General features: G+C 46.1%; 1 protein-coding gene across 1 annotated transcript in view; it reads left to right on the plus strand.

Annotated features, from left to right (window-relative positions):
* Positions 1-17,174, plus strand: part of CBL (Cbl proto-oncogene) — a 32,105-nt gene extending 14,931 nt beyond the window's left edge. The window contains exons 3-16 of the mRNA XM_039350621.1: positions 1,714-1,860; positions 3,092-3,248; positions 3,834-3,955; positions 4,802-4,939; positions 6,064-6,151; positions 6,668-6,799; positions 7,389-7,589; positions 8,593-8,730; positions 9,566-9,928; positions 10,824-10,915; positions 11,573-11,728; positions 12,242-12,345; positions 13,175-13,360; positions 14,161-17,174. Of these exons, the coding sequence (XP_039206555.1) occupies positions 1,714-1,860; positions 3,092-3,248; positions 3,834-3,955; positions 4,802-4,939; positions 6,064-6,151; positions 6,668-6,799; positions 7,389-7,589; positions 8,593-8,730; positions 9,566-9,928; positions 10,824-10,915; positions 11,573-11,728; positions 12,242-12,345; positions 13,175-13,360; positions 14,161-14,447 (2,311 nt within the window). The 3' untranslated portion in view covers positions 14,448-17,174. The remainder of the gene's footprint in view (positions 1-1,713; positions 1,861-3,091; positions 3,249-3,833; positions 3,956-4,801; positions 4,940-6,063; positions 6,152-6,667; positions 6,800-7,388; positions 7,590-8,592; positions 8,731-9,565; positions 9,929-10,823; positions 10,916-11,572; positions 11,729-12,241; positions 12,346-13,174; positions 13,361-14,160) is intronic.
* The last annotated feature ends 823 nt before the right edge of the window (positions 17,175-17,997 follow it).

Below are 17,997 nucleotides of genomic sequence, written 5' to 3' on the forward strand. Positions count from 1 at the left end.
GGGACTTTTGGCGGGCTCAGCAGGGCAGAGACAGCCTGGACAATTCCTATTGGCTTTGGAAAGCCAATAGAATTAGACTCTATTCAAGAGAGTCTATTCTATTGGCTTTCAAAAGCCAATAGAATAAAAGGGAGTGGCACAGCTAAGGAAAAGGGGGAAAAAAATGGCGGACTGCGTTGTTTGGCGACCCCCGTGAAATGGTCGTTCGACCCCAAATGGGGTCCCAACCCACAGGTTGAGAACCACTGTTTTAGACAGTGCAGAGTGATCGACTACCTAGAAGCATTAGCTTTCCTCACTTCTTTCCGAGCTACAGGCATATTTGGTTCTCTGGGAGGTCCTCCTTGAGAAAGTATATTAATTAGAAAGCGAGAATGGTGCCAGAACAGTGGTTGATAAGGAAAATAATAATCCGGAATAAACACTCTCACAGCTAACTGCCTGAAAATTAAAACAGAGGAATCCCGTCACAGTTACAGTCGACTCAACAGATAAAAAGGCTCCCTTTTACTGCTGCTCTTGTGTAAATGCCTGCTCCTTCTGGGCGTAGGTCTAGCAAGTTCCTGACATATCACTGGTGCTTCATAAAGGCCTGTAAGTAGAACACACATCACGGGTAATGTGTGCTGCCTAGTGCTCCTTCCAGAGGCTTTTCCCATTTGACACTTAAAAAATAATTTTGCATAAATAAAATGGTCAAACCCAACGTGGTCACGACTTTCCAAAAAGTACTTGATGCTTGTTCCTTCCTTTTTTTCTGGAACAAAAGATGTCATATCAGTCAGACTCTCGTTAATTAATCCAGGGATAATATTGCTTTAAGGCGAGCAAATAATGTGAGGAGGCTAGCAGAAGAGATCACCCTTGGTCAGAGAAAGCGAGGGGCTTTAGGAATCTGTAGGTTTGAGGGTCATACCCCGACTTTCCACGTGTGAGTAAAATAAGTTGTATGTGGTGTTAACTTCCCTTGTATTCCTCGTGGATGTAAAAGCACCCCAAGGAACTGCTCCCACTTCTTGACATTAACTTAAAGCCCAAGAGCAATAAGAGTGAAAGAAGAATCTTATCCTTTGAATTTGGTTGTCATCTGGCACTGTTGATTAGACAGCCTCCCTTTTGCTGGCCATTGTGGCTGATAATTTTCTTACAGAAGCAGTCCCCTTCGTACCCTTAAATTTGCCCTTTTCTTTGTTGAGAAACTTGAGAGTGCATATGCAGAAGGTGACTGCTCTTGTGCACTCAATTATCCAAGCCTTAATTTGCTTAATAACCTATACTTAAATTATGATTGGAATTCTTTTGAATGAAATGTGGTCTGGGCAGATGGTTACTATATAACACTGATTGAAGGACTTGTAACTCCTAGCTGGCTCTTCATTTTTCTGCCATACTTTCAAAGCATGTTGGCAGTCTTTCTATTGCACCCTCTGGGTAATCAAATAAGACACCTGAAAAGATAAAGTACTGTAAAGCTAAATTTCCAAACTGCTGTGAATTAGAATCCATTCCCATTGGCCTCAATGCTAGGAAAATCAATTTGGAATGTGACTTGAAAAATTAAAGTTCCGGTTTCTCCTCTCATTTTCTGGGTGCTTCTTTCCCTTTTCACAGCAGAATAATTTGTTTATTTAATTTATGTGCTACTCGTCTCGCTATCCAGAGTAACTCTGGGGGTGCTCACAGTTACAAAGATGTGTTTTTCTGTACTTACAGGCGCAACCTGACCAAATTGTCTCTGATCTTCAGCCACATGCTGGCAGAACTGAAAGGCATATTTCCAAACGGACTCTTCCAAGGAGACACTTTCCGAATCACTAAAGCAGACGCAGCGGAGTTTTGGAGAAAAGCCTTCGAAGAGAAGTAAGTACAATTCTCAAAATAAGCTTCTAGGCCTCCGGCAGTTCTCTAGGCAACTCATAACTGGAGTGGTTTGTGTCTTGTGCTTTTGCCACATCCAACATATGTGAAATGGAATCCCAAAGCTGCTAGACTATCAAGGCTGGGTGAAGCCATTCAAGTACTTCTTTGAAAATATCTGACTGTAGCCCCGACCCGTAAAGGGTTAAAGCATCCTCCCCCCCCCACACACACACATACACACTTACACAAAGCTTCATGATAATCTTCAGCCTTACCCTTTCCTTGATATAGAAGGGTTGACTTTGGGGAGAAAAATTGTTCATGGTTGATTTGTTGAGGAATTGATGTTTCACTTGGTTTCAAGAGGCTAGACTGCCAGAACTTTAGATGTTTATCTCTAGAGATTAATTGTGATCACATTCCAGATTCATGTTTTTCCCATATGAAATATGCACGACATATCTGAAAATTAAGACTTATGAAATATGTGCACTCATAACCTTGCCTGCAAGCTGTTGGTTTTCCTTCATTACTTCCTTCATTTACTATCTCAGTACAGTTACTTAGATGTCAGAGATCTTGTTTAGATGCAGTTATGTGACATTCCTTTATACTGCTATTACGTCAATAGCTGCTTTAACCAGTTATTGGACAAATTAAGGATTATAGCCGATGCTTTTTGCTTTCAGTAATTGTACATTGTTTCTCTTAAAGCAGTTCATTTTTGGAACAAATGTACCTGCATTTGTCTACTTCAGTTCTTTTGCTTGTGAATCTTTATGCGTGGACAGAGTGCCCATTAACTTGGATGGTTTTAACACCAATTTATGGGGGACACCATAATGTCCAGTATCAGAAGTGATGTGTGCTTGAATGTTTATAGCTAAGAAGCATGAGTGGGACAGAGCTGTTGAGCTTCTGTCTTGTTCAGGGACTTCTAGAGCAATGTTTCCCAACCATAGCCATTTTAAGATGTGTGGATTAAAGACCTCAGCCAGCCATTCTCGTGGAGCGATAGAATCAATCCCGGCTGGCTGGGGTATTCTGGGAGTTGAAGTCCACACATCTTAATTTGTCAAAGGTTGGGAAACAGTGTCCTAAATGAATCTGATTGGCTCCTCTAGGAAAGACAACCCTGGGTGGAAGGAAGTCTTTTGTTTGATTTAGCAGATATTTTAAGTCCTTATGATGCAAAGGAACCCATTCCAATATTTTTTGATCCCACTGCTAGGACCATTGTCCCGTGGAAAACCTTTCGTCAAGCCCTACATGAAGTTCACCCTATCAGTTCCGGCCTGGAAGCCATGGCATTGAAATCAACCATTGACCTGACATGCAACGATTACATTTCAGTGTTTGAATTTGATATTTTTACCCGTCTGTTTCAGGTAAGTTTTTTTAAAATTATTATTATTAAGCCATGATTTTCCTAAATACTGATATTGGTTCACCCCTGAAACAGCTTTCTCATTCTTCTATCACAGTGTTTCCCAAACTTGACAATTTTAAGGCATGTGGAATTCAACTCCCAGAATTCCACAGCCAGCGTTGCTGGCTGTGGAATTCTGGGAGTTAAAGTCCACATGCCTTAAAATTGTCAAGTTTGGGAAACACTGTTCTATCAAAATTGCTGATCCTCTTCTCCCTGACGTACAGCTGCAACCTTCAAGTGTTCCTTCTCTCCATCTGTTGGTTTCCTTGCTTCCCAAATCTCTCTGCTTTCTGCTGTCAGTTTGGATTTCTGGGATCAGGAGGATTGATACCCTGGCACGAGGGGTAGCTTTGAAGAGATGTATTGCCATGCCCCATTGGAATGCAGTTAAATTCTCTGCTGCTATTTTAAATGTAACAATTGAGGTTGAACATTGCTAAGTTCATTGAGGGGGATGTGACTGCATGGGAAGTGGAATGAACTACAAATGGAAGGGCTATTTTCTTGTTAAAATAACTGCCCATCTTCCCACCCTCCTCAGCCCTGGTCTTCTTTGCTCCGAAACTGGAATAGCCTTGCGGTGACTCATCCTGGCTATATGGCATTCCTGACCTATGATGAGGTCAAAGCCCGGCTTCAGAAGTTCATTCACAAACCTGGAAGGTGAGTGCTTCAAAGCAGCCTTTCTGCTGTCAAATCATGTTCTGGTTAAGCATTTTCTATAAAAAAAATAGTTGATAGCAGGGATGTCCTAAATTTAAAGTACCATAAATTGCAGTTGTAGGCATATTGATTATTAATTTGGTAATCAAATTTAGATACCGTCCATCTCACTGACTGATAGACTCTGGGTGGTTTACAAAATCATAAATTTCCTCCAAACTCAGACATTGCTCAGTACGGAATGCCCCTCTAGGGCAGCGGTTCTCAACCTGTGGGTCGGGACCCCATTTGGGGTCGAACGACCATTTCATGGGAGTCGCCAAACAACGCAGTCCGCCATTTTTCCCCCCTTTTCCTTAGCTGTGCTACTCCCTTTTATTCTATTGGCTTTTGAAAGCCAATAGAATAGACTCTCTTGAATAGAGTCTAATTCTATTGGCTTTCAAAAGCCAATAGGAATTGTCCAGGCTGTCTCTGCCCTGCTGAGCCCGCCAAAAGTCCCATTCTGCAAACGGTGCTGTACCAGTTGAGTAGTCCTCGACTTATGACCGGTTGAGTAGTCCTCGACTTACGACCAGTTGGGGGTCGCGGCATTAAAAAGGTTGAGAATCACTGTTCTAGGGTGATCAAGCCAACTTAGAGTATCCAAGAAATGTGGGACATCCTTGCCACGATCATTAAAATGCCCATTGAAAGAAGCATTCAGATAATTATGATTGCTAGGATGGGGGAAAAGAGATTTTCTACTGACCTGTTATTCAAAAAAGACTTTATATGTAGGAAGTTCAAATTCAGCTACATGTTCGTTCAGCTGTCAACATATTTCTGTTTTTTGGGTTGTTTTAGTTACATTTTTCGTCTGAGTTGTACCCGACTTGGTCAGTGGGCAATTGGCTATGTCACTGCAGATGGAAACATCCTCCAGACGATTCCCCACAACAAACCTCTTTTTCAAGCACTGATTGATGGCTTCAGGGAAGGCTTGTAAGTGACTTGTTTTTGTGTCCTGTCCTAACTCTGGTTTATTGTTTTTTCAGTTGAGGTTTCTGTACAGGCAATCCTTGATTTATGAACACAGTTGAGCCCAGGATTTTGGTTGTAAGTCATTGTGATCATAAGTCAAATCACCATGTGCTGGGCTTGATTTTACGATGGTTGTTAACCGAGTCACTGCAGTCTTTAAGCAAATCACACATACTTGTAAGTCACAATCCTATGAGCCAGTAAGCATTTTTTCCCCATAAAAAGGGCAGAAACCCTCAAAATGCAATTGCATGACCACGGGGGTGGGGTGGTGGTGGTGGTGGGCAGCAAGCATAACATTGAGGATGAGCCATAAATAAGTTTTTTTGAGTCCATCATAACTTCAGATGCTTGTTAAGCAATTGGTTGTAAATGGAGGACTCCCTGTAATTGAAAAACAGAATAGGAATTCAGTCTGTTCTGTCCTAGAGAAGCTGAAGAGCATCTGAAACTTCTTAGCTCTCTCTCTGAAACCCAACCTGGCTCTCGTGCTTGCCCTGCCTTATCAGGCATCTGAATTCAAGGTTGTGTACAGTCCTTAGATACGCAACAGATTTGAGTTTCTCTTTCCAGCCCTGTGAGCTTTGTCATGTAGGCATCAGTCGCAAAGCACAGCAACATCAAAAAGATGGCAGGTGTGTCAGAGCCTCATTGTGCAAAAGAGGCAGTTATGAACTTGCATGATGATCCCAGATGCCAATAGGTGTGTTGCCTTATTTGCATGGTGACGTCACGACGCATGTGGCATCATTCCCAGGCCTACAAGAGCAAATCAGTGCAAGCTTCCTTAAAACAGCAGACCTTTGATTGGCTAAAGCACTGCAACAGGTTTGGCTCTGAGCAGCTCGAAGCAAAGAGACCTGTTCCGTTTTAATCAATAGGGGAATCACAAGTCAAAATTTATTTTCCCACATTTGGGGCCTTGTGAGGTCTCTTTTAAAAAAAAAAAACCTCCTTTTCATAATTAAGTGTATCTTCTAATTCAGCTCTCTGCAAGAATGTCATCTCTCCCACTTGTCTGAGACTTTGCTCCGTCCGGCTATATCTTTCTGTTAAAATAAATAAACTTTGTATCTCTCCTGTAGTTACTTGTATCCCGATGGAAGAAACCAGAATCCTGACCTGACCGGCCTGTGTGAGCCCACACCGCAGGACCACATTAAAGTCACCCAGGTGAACGGAGATCACTCATTCTTCTCCATTCCTTCCATCTAGTCCAGGGCTCTCCAACCTTGGCAACTTTTAAGACTTGTGGACTTCCATTTGCAGAATGGTGGCTGAGGAATTCTGGGAGTCGAAGTCCACAAGTCTTAAAAGTTGCCAAGGTTGGAGACCCCATCATGTAGACTTCTTAAGCTTAAAAAAAAATACAGAAAGTGCACAAAGGGATGTGTGGAGTCTATATTTGGAGAAAAGGGTACTGAATGGAGTAGTGAGGAATATGGGTTAGAGAGCATTTTCTTTTATCAGATTTTCCATCTCTTGCAATGCCTGCAGTTTGAAGTCCTTGCAGCCACAATTTAAGAATCGCACCCTGTTCCACTCATGATACTCCTTACCTTTTGAAATAAGTGGCCGTCAATGAATTTTTTTTTTTTTAAAAAAAATGCATTGCAAGCTTTAACCTCTCCGTGGCCCTTTCCAGAAAGGTGTTTTTACATCTGTCCCTTTCTGGATTCTTACCCTCAGGAGCAATACGAACTGTACTGCGAGATGGGCTCCACCTTCCAGCTCTGTAAAATCTGTGCCGAAAATGACAAAGATGTGAAGATTGAACCCTGCGGTCACCTCATGTGTACCTCTTGTCTCACGTCATGGCAGGTATGGCAGTTGGCCCTTGTGAGAGCCTCATTTCTTGGAACACAGCCTGCTGCAGCCTGGGCAGAAAGTGGCAGCCGGCCGGTTTGCCTGGCTGGGCATGTGTGTCAGTATCACAGCTATCCCCAGTTTTGCAAAAGGCACCTGGAATGCCTGTTTTTTGCTAGGCTGTGTCAGCTATCATGGAGTTGTGCTCCAGTGTGTTTATGCAGCGAAAATGAGTGTTATGAATATGGAGTGGCTGACTTGTGCAGCTACCTTGAAGGAGACAATGGTGTGTGTGTGTGTGTGTGTGTGTGTGTGTGTGTGTGTGTGTGTGTGTGAGAGAGAGAGAGAGAGAGAGAGAGAGATGCACCATTTGATTTTTCTTCCTCTTTCTTTGGCTATTCCCATAAGGCCTCTAGTCATCCATTCAGGCTAGTTAATTTCCTACTGCAATAGCAAGTTGTAAGTTCCACCCTTTCTTTCTTGCCTCCCTCCCTCCCTCCCTCCCTCCCGCCTGTGTGCCAAACTAACCCTGCTGCCACGTTCCATGAGGTGGCCCTGAGTGAATCCCCTGGTCCTTATGTCCCTCCTTGCTCTCTACCTGCAGGAATCGGAGGGGCAGGGATGCCCGTTCTGCCGGTGTGAAATTAAAGGCACTGAGCCCATTGTGGTGGACCCTTTTGATCCCCGAGGAGGGGGAGGGCTTCTGAGGCAAGGGGCAGAAGGAGCCCCTTCTCCAAATTACGACGATGACGACGACAGAACGGATGATTCACTGTTCATGATGAAAGAGCTGGCTGGTGCCAAAGTAAGACTGGACTGTTGGTCTCCTCTATGAAAGTAATATAAACTGGGATGGGATGGGATGGGATGGACAGACAGACAGACAGAGGTAGCCACTAGGTCTTCAGAATGATATTCTGTACAGACCCTGAACCTTCAGTTTGACCCCTTTGAATCACATGAACCAAGTTTGGATACGTTTTCTAGTATTTGGTTTCAGACGGTTGTCAGCATTCCACTTTAATTAAATGTCTGTATTGTCAATATTAATGTCTGTAATTGGCAGTCACCTGGGAGTTCTGCAGTAAAATATTGCAGTGAGTAGCCTTGTCCATTCTGCCTGCACTCTATCCTGGTATGTTTCCTCCCAGCAATTTGAGCAAAGCTCAGATTAGCAAGGGGTGCTCGTGTGTGTGTGTGTTTTCTTGGATTTTGCAGTCCTTTACACCTACAGCTGAGCTTGTCGATAATGTCTCCTTGTGCTTGAGGTGTGCTGGTTAGCGATGCATCTCTATGAGTCTCTACTTGAGTACTGAATTCACTACCAACTTAGAAAATTTAGCCTTTGCTGAAGCTGCCATTGTTTGCCTGTTGATGTAGCACATTTTATTTACATAATATATGGACCCATTTTGTCTTCTGCTCTCTTGGAACCTGTTAATGATTTCTGGGATTGCTCGGTCCCAACAGAGACCAGTTCCAGCCAGGCCTGTGCCCACGTTGCACCTCAGCTGGTGGCTGTCCTTAAGATGAAGCATCTATTGGTTTCAAAAACTATGCCCACTGCAAGTCCAGTTCAAGAGTAGTAGGCAGATTAATCAGTGACAGAACAGGCCTTGTGATTGCTGAAATGCTGGAATTAACAGGAAGGAAGAGGACCTGCCTATATTTGTTGGGTAGAGATGAATAGCAGGTCTCTCCCTTGGGTTGAAGAGAAGGTGACTTGAAATGCCAAGCTAGTGGTAACCTGATTATTGGGTTGGATTTTTAAAAATGTTTTCACTGATGTCCTCTTGGTATCTCTTCAGGTAGAGCGTCCCCCTTCTCCATTTTCAATGACTCCGCAGGCGGCACTTCCCCCAGTACCTCCACGGTTGGACCTTCTGCAGCAGCAGCAGCGTGTGTCCACCCCACCTGGAGCATCAAGCCCAGGAACCACTTCCAAGGTACCAGAACTTGTAGACTGAACAGGGGTCCTTCAAAAGACGTCTATCTGAAATGCACCAAGGGAAGAGAATATTTGTAGTTGAGGGTTGAACGGCGGGATCCTTGGTGCTCTCTTTCTTGAAGATGTTTCATTACCCAACTAGGTAACCTCTTCAAAGATGATGTCAGCTGGCGCTTTGTGTTCCCTAGCTGAGTAATGAAACGTCTGTGAGACAACTCCCAAGCTCAGAGGGCTCCAAGGATCCCACACTGTCTGAAATGTGTTGGGCTTGATTGATTTTCTTCAATGGCAATGTAGACTGTTCTACTTTCCCTCTTCTTGACAATTCATCATCCAGCTATTGCATTTGTTGAGTTGAATGACTCCATTCACAGCCTTGATTGACTGATTTTTCAGCCAGAGCCCACTTCTTCCTGCCCGTGTTCAGCATGTTGTGGATCCTTACACACTCTGGGCTGTGTGGTACTCGCCTCAGAGTTACCTTTCCTCTATAACTTGCCTGTTATAATTTAATTGTTGTTTTATTGGTGGCTGGAAACATCTGATCGGCTTTTTGAATAAGAATAAAATAAAAACATGACCAGGTGGTGCACGGCTTTGATAATTATACAGGATTATAGGAAGAAGGATATTATGATTTAACTTTACTGCTTCTCCAACCTCGGTGACTTCTAAGATGTGTGGACTGCAACTCCTGGAATTCCATGGCTGGCTGGGGGATTCTGAGAGTCGTAGTCCATGCATCTTAAAGCCACCAAGGTAGAGAAAAAAACTGCTTCAGAGAGAAAGGTTAAAATACAATTGTACTTGGAAAGCTTTCCATTGTTTTACAGGCTGCACCTGGTTCTCTCCACAAAGACAAACCTCTGCCGATCCCACCGACTCACCGAGATCTTCCTCCGCCCCCGCCTCCAGACAGGCCCCACGCCGTTGGGACAGAGAGTCGGTCCCAGAGACGACCCTTGCCTTGCACTCCAGGAGACTGTCCTTCCAGGGACAAGTTGCCCCCCGTGCCCTGTAACCGTCAGGGGGAGCTCTGGCCATCGCGGCCGATGTTGAAGGCGCCCACGGAAGCCTGGGCCAGTCGGGAGCTGAAGAACCGTCATTCCCTCCCCTTCTCGCTGCCTTCTCAGATGGATGCCAGAGTGGAGCCTCACAGACTGGGCAGTACTCTGAGCTTGGACACTCCAGTGGTGGTGAGTGTGTGTGCCAGGCTTCCCACGAGGAGGAGTGGCGTCTTATCTTAGCCCATTAACCATTGTCGGTATGACATGCCCCTGTTGGGGCAACAGGCCAATTGGGAAGGCCAGGTCTTCAGGCTCTTTCAGAAAGCCAACGGGTGCATGTGGGCCTCACCTCAGGGGCCTGGTGTTCCAGTGGATGGGAGCCACAGCGGAAAAGGCTCTTCTCCTGGACCCTGCCAGTCGGAATTCCTTGACCAAACGGGGTCTGCAGCACGAGTCTTCTGCCCCTTCTTACGGCTTATTTATGAAATTGGTAAAGCTACAAAAATGTCAGGCGCAAAAGAGCAAGTCAACCCATAAGATCCAATTAGACTGATTTATTACTACTCATGGTTACGCACAGGACTATTCACCTCACAATTGGCAGAGTTAGATAAGGGTCAAGAGAATTCAAGGAAGGTTGGACTGATTTTGCTTGTGGCTACGTAGGGATTCTTGGCTGATCCCTCTTTTGACTCCTGCTGCAGATTCTGCCTCTCCTTCTCCTACACAAAGGCAACGGTGGGCATAGCAAAATTATTTCTAGTGGACAAAGTTGCTTGGATCTGGACCATTAAGTCAGGGGAGACATGGCCCTTGTTGGTTACTTGGGATGAGTTTGATCCGATAACACCTGAGGAAATGGACAAGATCTGTGATATTTCCTCAGGCTGTTCAAGAGGTGGCAAAATAGTTGGGCCCGTGTGGTGGTGTTATCTTCCTTGAGAAAAGGAGCTAATGCCCTGGCTACATGTCTAAGTGCATTTTTTATAACTACAAAAATGTTCACAACAGGCTTAATAAATATACCTCTTTTGGTCTCTAACTGTACGCTGGTGATGGCGTCTGACGCAATGTTTTCTTGCAGAATCAACTCGGTCTTCCTGCTGGCTTAGACAGCGAACATTCTAAAATAAAACCATCTTCTTCTGCCAATGCCATCTATTCTCTTGCTATAAGGTAAGCTGTGTCCTCAAGGAAGTTCAGCCACTGAAAATTTTAAGGATGTTTCAACATCAGTTAGAGAGTTGAATTGCACAATCGGTAAACCATAGTTAGAAACTCATGTCGAAACTCTGGGGAGAGTTTCTGGTTGGCATCTGATTCTTCACTGGTTTCTGATCCTCTGCAGTGAGGGCCTTGCTTTCTGGGAAGCTGGGATGCACAAAATGGAGCGGGTGATTTTAGGTTAAGCTGCTTAGTTAAATCTTGCTGGAGTTTTTGTTTCGTTTGGGGAGGTTCCATAGGATGGCTTTGGGGTGATTGTGCTCGGGAGAAACCACATGAACGTTGAGTTCAACATCATGAAACTAAAATAGGATTAAATTGGATCTCCTCAGCTGAGTAACTTAATGTAGGAGGCACCTCTCTCTTGAGAGAATGTGAGGCTTTGTGGCCTGGGGTGTGTGTGTGTGTGTGTGTGTAAAACTGTATTGCCAGAAGTGTCATTTGTGATGCAAGGCTGGGCATCTTGAGTCACAAAGCTAAGCTTTTGAAAGATTTGACACATGGACCAAAAGCCTTCTAAACTTTTGCTTTCAACGTTTCATCAGCAGAGAGCAGCTGGCTGCCTTTTATCACAGATTGAAAACTTGTATTGTCTTCTTCTCCCCCCAGGTCATTGGTTACCCCAAAACTGCTCTCTGGAGAGGCCTCTGGGAATGACGAAGACTCTGAGTACATGTCCCCTTCCTCCTTGCCCCTGGTGCCCCCTGGCTGTGCTGGACAAAAGCCTGATGCCAAACTGCCTTTGGAAATGAATACAGGTTCACGGTGAGGGAGTCCTTTGATTCCCCCCCCCCCCCCGTGTTTGTGATTGCGATTGAATTTTAGAGGCTCTGAGTGGAAAGGGGTAGAGCTGTGGTGGCGCAGTGGTTAGAATGCAGCGTTGCAGGCTAATTCTGCCCACTGCCAGCAGTTCAAGGCTGACTCAGCCTCGTTAAAATGAGGACCCAAATTGTTGGGGGCAATAGGCTGACTCTGTAAACTGCTTAGACAGGGCTGTAAAGCGCTATGAAGTGGTATGTAAGTCTAAGTGCTATTGCTGGTGCTTGAAATCGGCTGGCCTTTGAATTCCCTGCAATATTGTAAGCTAGAATTGTTTGAAACTTGGCATGGAGTTGAAAACAACCTGATCAGAAGGATGCTCTTCTGCTTTGTGTAATGGCCAAGGATGCTTACAGGCTCAAAATGGCACAGCTTGTAGATCTATGCTGAAGTTTTGAGCACAGCGTCTCTTCGTGTTGTAGGAGTTGAATCCAATGCCTTCTCTTTCTCTCTCTTCAGCGTATTGGAGTGTGAGCAGGAGATGGAGGGAACGACTTACGAAGCAATGTTCAATATTCAGTCCCAGCCAGCACCGTGTTCCTCTGAAACTGCCAGCATGCCTGGTAAGTTTCCTGGGAAATGAAATCACGTTTAAGCTAGATTTATATTGCAAGAAGCCAAAATGAAGGAAACACAGTCTCTCTTTGCTAAGAAAGGCACCCAAGCGTTCCAGCCAGTGCCTCTGCTTTCATTATCTCTCTGTGTTTGTCTGTATGTCTCATCCAGAGCCATTAACACCTCATTTTCCTTCTCCTGCCCCTTGGATGAGCAGTTCCTCCTTGAGAATATAAGCCCACTTGCACTGGGCATTATTTACACAATAGCTACCATCCTACGTTGACTGTGACCGTTCACTCTGGCAATTTATAGCAGGGAGCAAAAATTACAGGCTAACTCTTCCACCAGATTGCTCTTTCACTCTCTGAAGTCTTTGCTTTCTGTGGAATGAAAGAATCTGCAACTGCCATACTTTCAGATTTCCATTTATTTAGCGTGCGGCATATCCTACGTGGACTAGCAATATAAACACTTCACCTAGGTTCATAAAACACAATAAAATATAAACGTCAAAAAGATCTATGTTCAAATACCAATGTCTAGGCCAGGGGTGGGGAACCTCGGCTCTTTTATGACTTGCGGACTTCAACTGGCTGGCTCAGGAATTCTGGGAGTCGAAGCCCACAAGTCATAAAAGAGCCGAGGTTCCCCACCCATCTCGGGATGGCAAAACGGCTTTTCTGTGTGCTCCACATTACTCTTTTTAAACATTTCTGTGCATTTTGGATCAGCGTTGAGGTTTAGGCTCTCCGTGCTCCTCTTGGAAGCGCTCTCCTGATGCGCCTGCAGGCTGGAGGCCTAAAGGGGTGCTGAAAAGGCTTAATCCTTTTTCAGAGGGAGGGGACATGGTAGCTGATGAAGAGGCCACCAATGGTCCCGAGGAGCCGGGGAACGAGGAAGACGGCTATGACGTTCCCCGCCCATCCGTCCAGCCAGCCACCACTCGTCGCACACTGTCCGATTTCTCCAACGCAGCCACCTCCTTCAGCCACGCCTCTCTGGATGGAGAACTTCTAGCAGGTGCTTACGCCTGTTCCTGGGCAGGCTGGCGGGTGGCCGAGGCCTCTAGGAAACAGCCCTATATTGGACAGGACATAAAAGGTTGGGAACAAGAGAGGGGCAGAGCTGATTATCTATCCTGGACAAAAGCTCAAGCAAAATACCTGGATTTTGATTGGGAACCCCCAGCATTCAAATCCCTGGAGCTGGGTGATAATGACCACTGACTCCCCTCCCCCCCTTTTTCAAGTCCTCCCACATTTTTCCTGACTTTCAGAAAGGGGAGGGATTGGCAGGCCCTATAATGTTGAGCTGTTTCGTTTCCTTGCTCTTCCTCAGGCACTGCTCAGAAGGCCTGTTGCAGCAATAAGCTCCCGAGTGCCGCAATGTCAGCCCTTCAAGCGAGGCCAGACTAGAGGCCCCGAGCTATCAGTTGTTCAATCTAATTAATTAATCAATCAGACTAGAGCTGGAAGGGACCTTGGAGGTCTTCTAGTCCAACCCCCTGCTCAAGCAGGAAGCCCTATACCACTTGAGATAAGGGTCTGTCTAGTCTCTTCTCAAGAGCTTCCACAACTTCTGAAGGCAATCTCTTCCACTGGTCATTTATTCTCACTGTTAGGACATTTCTCCTTAATTCCGGGTTGAATTCCAGGTTGCTTCTCTCCTTGATGAGTTTCCCCTCCGTTGTTCCTTGCCCTGCTCTCTCCTGCTTTGGAAACTCTGAAGGTTAATGGCCAGAAAGGAGCCGCCAGAAGAGAGCAGGAAAGCTGCCGATCCAAAATCCCTTCCTCTCAGCCCCGTGCTGCTTTCTCTTGCAGATGCCTCCTCGGACGTCTCCCAGGTTCCCGAGAGGCCCCCGAAGCCTTTGCCTCGGAGAATAAACTCTGAACGGAAGGCGGGCAGCTGCCTGCAGGCCAGCGGAGCAGGACCGGTCCCCGCGGCCTCCCCGCAGCTCTCCTCCGAGATCGAGAATCTCATGAGCCAAGGTTACTCCTATCAGGACATCCAGAAAGCCCTGCTCATCGCCCACAACAACATTGACATGGCCAAGAATATTCTCCGGGAATTTGTCTCCATTTCTTCCCCCACGCACGTGGCCACATAGCACCTCTTTCGGCCCTACCTGGAGCCTTCCTCCCATGCGTCCACCTGCCTGGGCAGTCTCTTGCCTGCATCGGCCTGGCGTTGAGCACCGGCTCCTTGAGGGACTTCCCTGCAAAGCCGGGCCTGCCTCTGCTGAGATTCGGTCATCAGGGTTTTGTGCAAGTCCAGGTGTTTGAGCGGCGTGAAGCGGAGCAGATAGGTGTGTCCTTCCCACAATCTCCTGTCCCTGTTTGGGTTCTCTCTCTCTGCCCACCCATCCAACGCCCCCCTCCTTGCACTTTTCTGATTGGAGAGAACAGACCTGCTAAACTTTGGATGCCGGTTTCCTTTGCCGTTAGAATACGGGGAAGGGCTGCTTGGTCAACTTGTCTCGTGCTGTGAATCCCAACCAGAGGCCCAGATGCTGAAGGTACCCCCACATCCCTGGTGGTTTGGGGTACCCCCTGCGGGCCTCTTTGCTGCTGTATGTTTTGGCTCAGGCTTTTCGAACCCTCTGCTGTCGGGTACAGATTCTTGATGAAGCCGGAGGTTTCAGCGCCTTCCGTTTTCCCACCCTCCTCTTCCCTGTCTCCTCCGTCACGTTCAGTCCTCCTTTGGAAGTCAACCTCTTCCCGATGCCGACTTTACCTGCCGCACACTGGACTCCACGGCGTGATGGATGTTGACAGCTCTCGCGTGTTGGATTGGGGAAGGTGTTTGGGCGGGTGGGGAGTCGAAGCTCCCTACTTTGCAGCCCCCGATCTTTTCTGCGTTGAGGTGATCCGGGCTGGGTTGGGCCACAGCAGCTGTCGGGACGTTCCTGATGTTATGGTCGGTCAACAGAGCTGCCCATCTTAGCAGCCTTTAGATGCCTTACGGCTCTTCCAGATCCCCTCATTTGCCTATAAAACTCTAATGAAAAGTTAACCACAAGCATGGTCCCTTAGACACTTGCAGAAAAAAGTGTATGTAGCACCCCCTGGAATCTCTTACCTGCTCAGTAGTAAAAATGCAACCATTTTGTGTCGGGCATCTATGGAACAGCCTAAAAGACTCTTTTTCCTGGCTTGTTATATCAGGAACAAAAGAAAGTCTGTTGGAAGACCAATGTCCATAAAACACTGACTTTCCGGTGCCCTGGTTTAAGCTCTTGGTGTTACTTTTCCTGGGTTCTCAGGGAAGAGATACGAGGAAGCTGTTTTGGTTTAGGGAAAAGTCAGCAAGCGTCCTCCCCCTTCCCCCCCACCCTTCCTCATCTATTTCCCAAGTTTTCTTACCACCTGCAGGGCGAGAGCATGTACCCTGGCATGAAAGCGGACATCTCAAGGTCCCCTGCATGATTGGCTTCCATGTTTAAATAGCATTAATTCCTCCTCCCTAATCAAGGATGCTTTCATTCTAAGAGGCCGGAGAAGAGGGTTTCTGTGGAATGATGCTTTCTGCTCAGGAGGTATAAGAAGGTCTTCTCTGGGTAGCGGGAGGCACTATCAAGATGGCCAAGACCTTACGGGGATCTCCAAGTCTCCTTGGAAGTTGGCGGTGCCAGTCCAGTCTTCCTGCCTGCTGGTGACTCAGGATAAAATTGTTGAGCTTGAAGGCCTCCTGGAGGGGACTCTGGCTGGGTGCAAAGGAGATGGGGATGGCGCCTAGAAGCAGGGGAATTCTACATCCCTGCTGCAAGGAGAACTTTTATTTTTTAAAATTGCAGTGGCTTTGTTTGTTTGTTTTTCTCTCTCCCTCCCTCCCCCCCCCCAGCCTAAAAATTAGTGGAACCTTTTTCTGTTTCTCTCCAGGATGGTGGTTAAATCTGGGTCAGTTCAGGAGTCAGTTTCTCGAGTTCTTTGCAAAACCCCGAAGAAGCTTTTGGTGTGATCCCGGGGGAATTGTTGACACTCCTTGCTGGAAGTGAGATGCACGCATTGTATCAGCCCACATCCTCACAAGGACAGGCCTTTGTTTTCCGGCGGGTGCCGTGCCGTGGATTAGACAGAGCAGAGCCAGCACTGCCATTGCCGCCTAGCCGACCGGATTCCTCTCCATGTGTTCCTTCATTTCCTTTTCACATCTTAAATTTCACTAGGACATTTTTTTTTTCAGGCATCTTCCCATGAATGTCATAGTCCAGCAAACACTAGGGAAGTACAGGCCAAAACACTTCTTTGGGGGGAGGGAATGTCCCCTGCTGCTTTTACATCTGACTTTCCTCCACCCCACCTCCCTCCTTCCCCCATCTCTTTTTTTTTGGGGGGGGGGGAAAGTGTTGATTTATTTTACCGAAAGCCAAATATAGAGTGCCTTTTCAATAGGGAAAACGCTGTTCTCCCCAAGGACGAACCTGAAACTAGGTTTGAAACTTGACTGCAGAGCCCTGCAGCTTCTCCTGGGGTATCATAGTTTGAAACTTGACTGCAGAGCCCTGCAGCTTCTCCTGGGGTATCGTAGTTTGGAAGGAAGGAAGGAAGGAGCCAGCGGTTGGCCACCCGCTGGCATGAGCAACAGCCACAACTAGCTCTCCCTTGTTAGCTTCTTCATTACTACCAACGAAAGGCTGGTGTTTCCTGCCCAAAGCTGTACTTGAAGGTGATGGGAGTGCTGCTGGACAACTTTAACGTAGCTATGGGGACCCCCAACTCCTCCATTGTTGGTTTCCTTCTTGAAACGGAGTCTACTGGTCCGGAAGCAAAATCCAGTTGGCTCTTTCAAGGTGTGTCTAAAGCAGCAGTGTCCAACCTTGGCAACTTGAAGACCTGTGGACTTCAACTCCCAGAATTCCCCAGCCAGCACAGCTGGCTGGGGAATTCTGGGAATTGAAGTCCACAAGTCTTCAAGTTGCCAAAGTTGTCAATCCTTGGCCCAGAGCCTGCCTTGGGCCAATTTGGGGGGCATTTTTTTTTTGCTTTTGGCCACTGAAGGGGCAGAAATGGTCTACTAGCATTGCTTCTTGAGCACTGCTTGGACGTTCCCATTTCTCGTGTGTGTGTGTGTGTGTCTGTCTGTCTGTCTGGACAAGGAGTTTCCTGTGGATTAAATGTTCAGTGCCTGTTTGGTTCACAATGGATCTCTTTCCTTAAAAATGTGGCCTCCTACATTCCAGGCATGCAGTTGCATTGAGGGACATTATCGGTAGCTTGGAGCAGATTTTGGAATAGTGGAATTAATCTTGGATGACATTCCCACCCAATGATCAAGACTTCCCCCCTTTTTCTTTTTTGGACTGAAACTGCGATCCGGGAAGAGGTTACACTAAACTATAAGTTATCTTTGCTGGGTAGAAAAGAGTGGTTAATAATAAGTAGCTTTATTTCTCCTGAAGGTCGAGAACCAATGTAATATTGGTGTCTAAGAAAAAAAAAAAGAATCAGATTTTCACTGACTATTTTAAAAGTTATAATATCATTAATATAAAAAAATATATTAGCAGTATTTAATCCTTTCAGACATGTAAAGAGTAAGAACAGAAGGTAAATATTCTTACAGAATAGCCGAGCTTTAAGATTCATTTGGGCTAAAGTCCTCGGGTTTTTGTTTTATTTTGCAGATGCATTGTTAATGTTTTAGAGGTTATACTAATG

Source organism: Crotalus tigris, unplaced genomic scaffold (genome assembly GCF_016545835.1).
Source record: "Crotalus tigris isolate CLP2741 ecotype Arizona unplaced genomic scaffold, ASM1654583v1 scf7180000018340.3345759, whole genome shotgun sequence".
NCBI classification, from domain to species: Eukaryota; Metazoa; Chordata; class Lepidosauria; order Squamata; family Viperidae; genus Crotalus; species Crotalus tigris.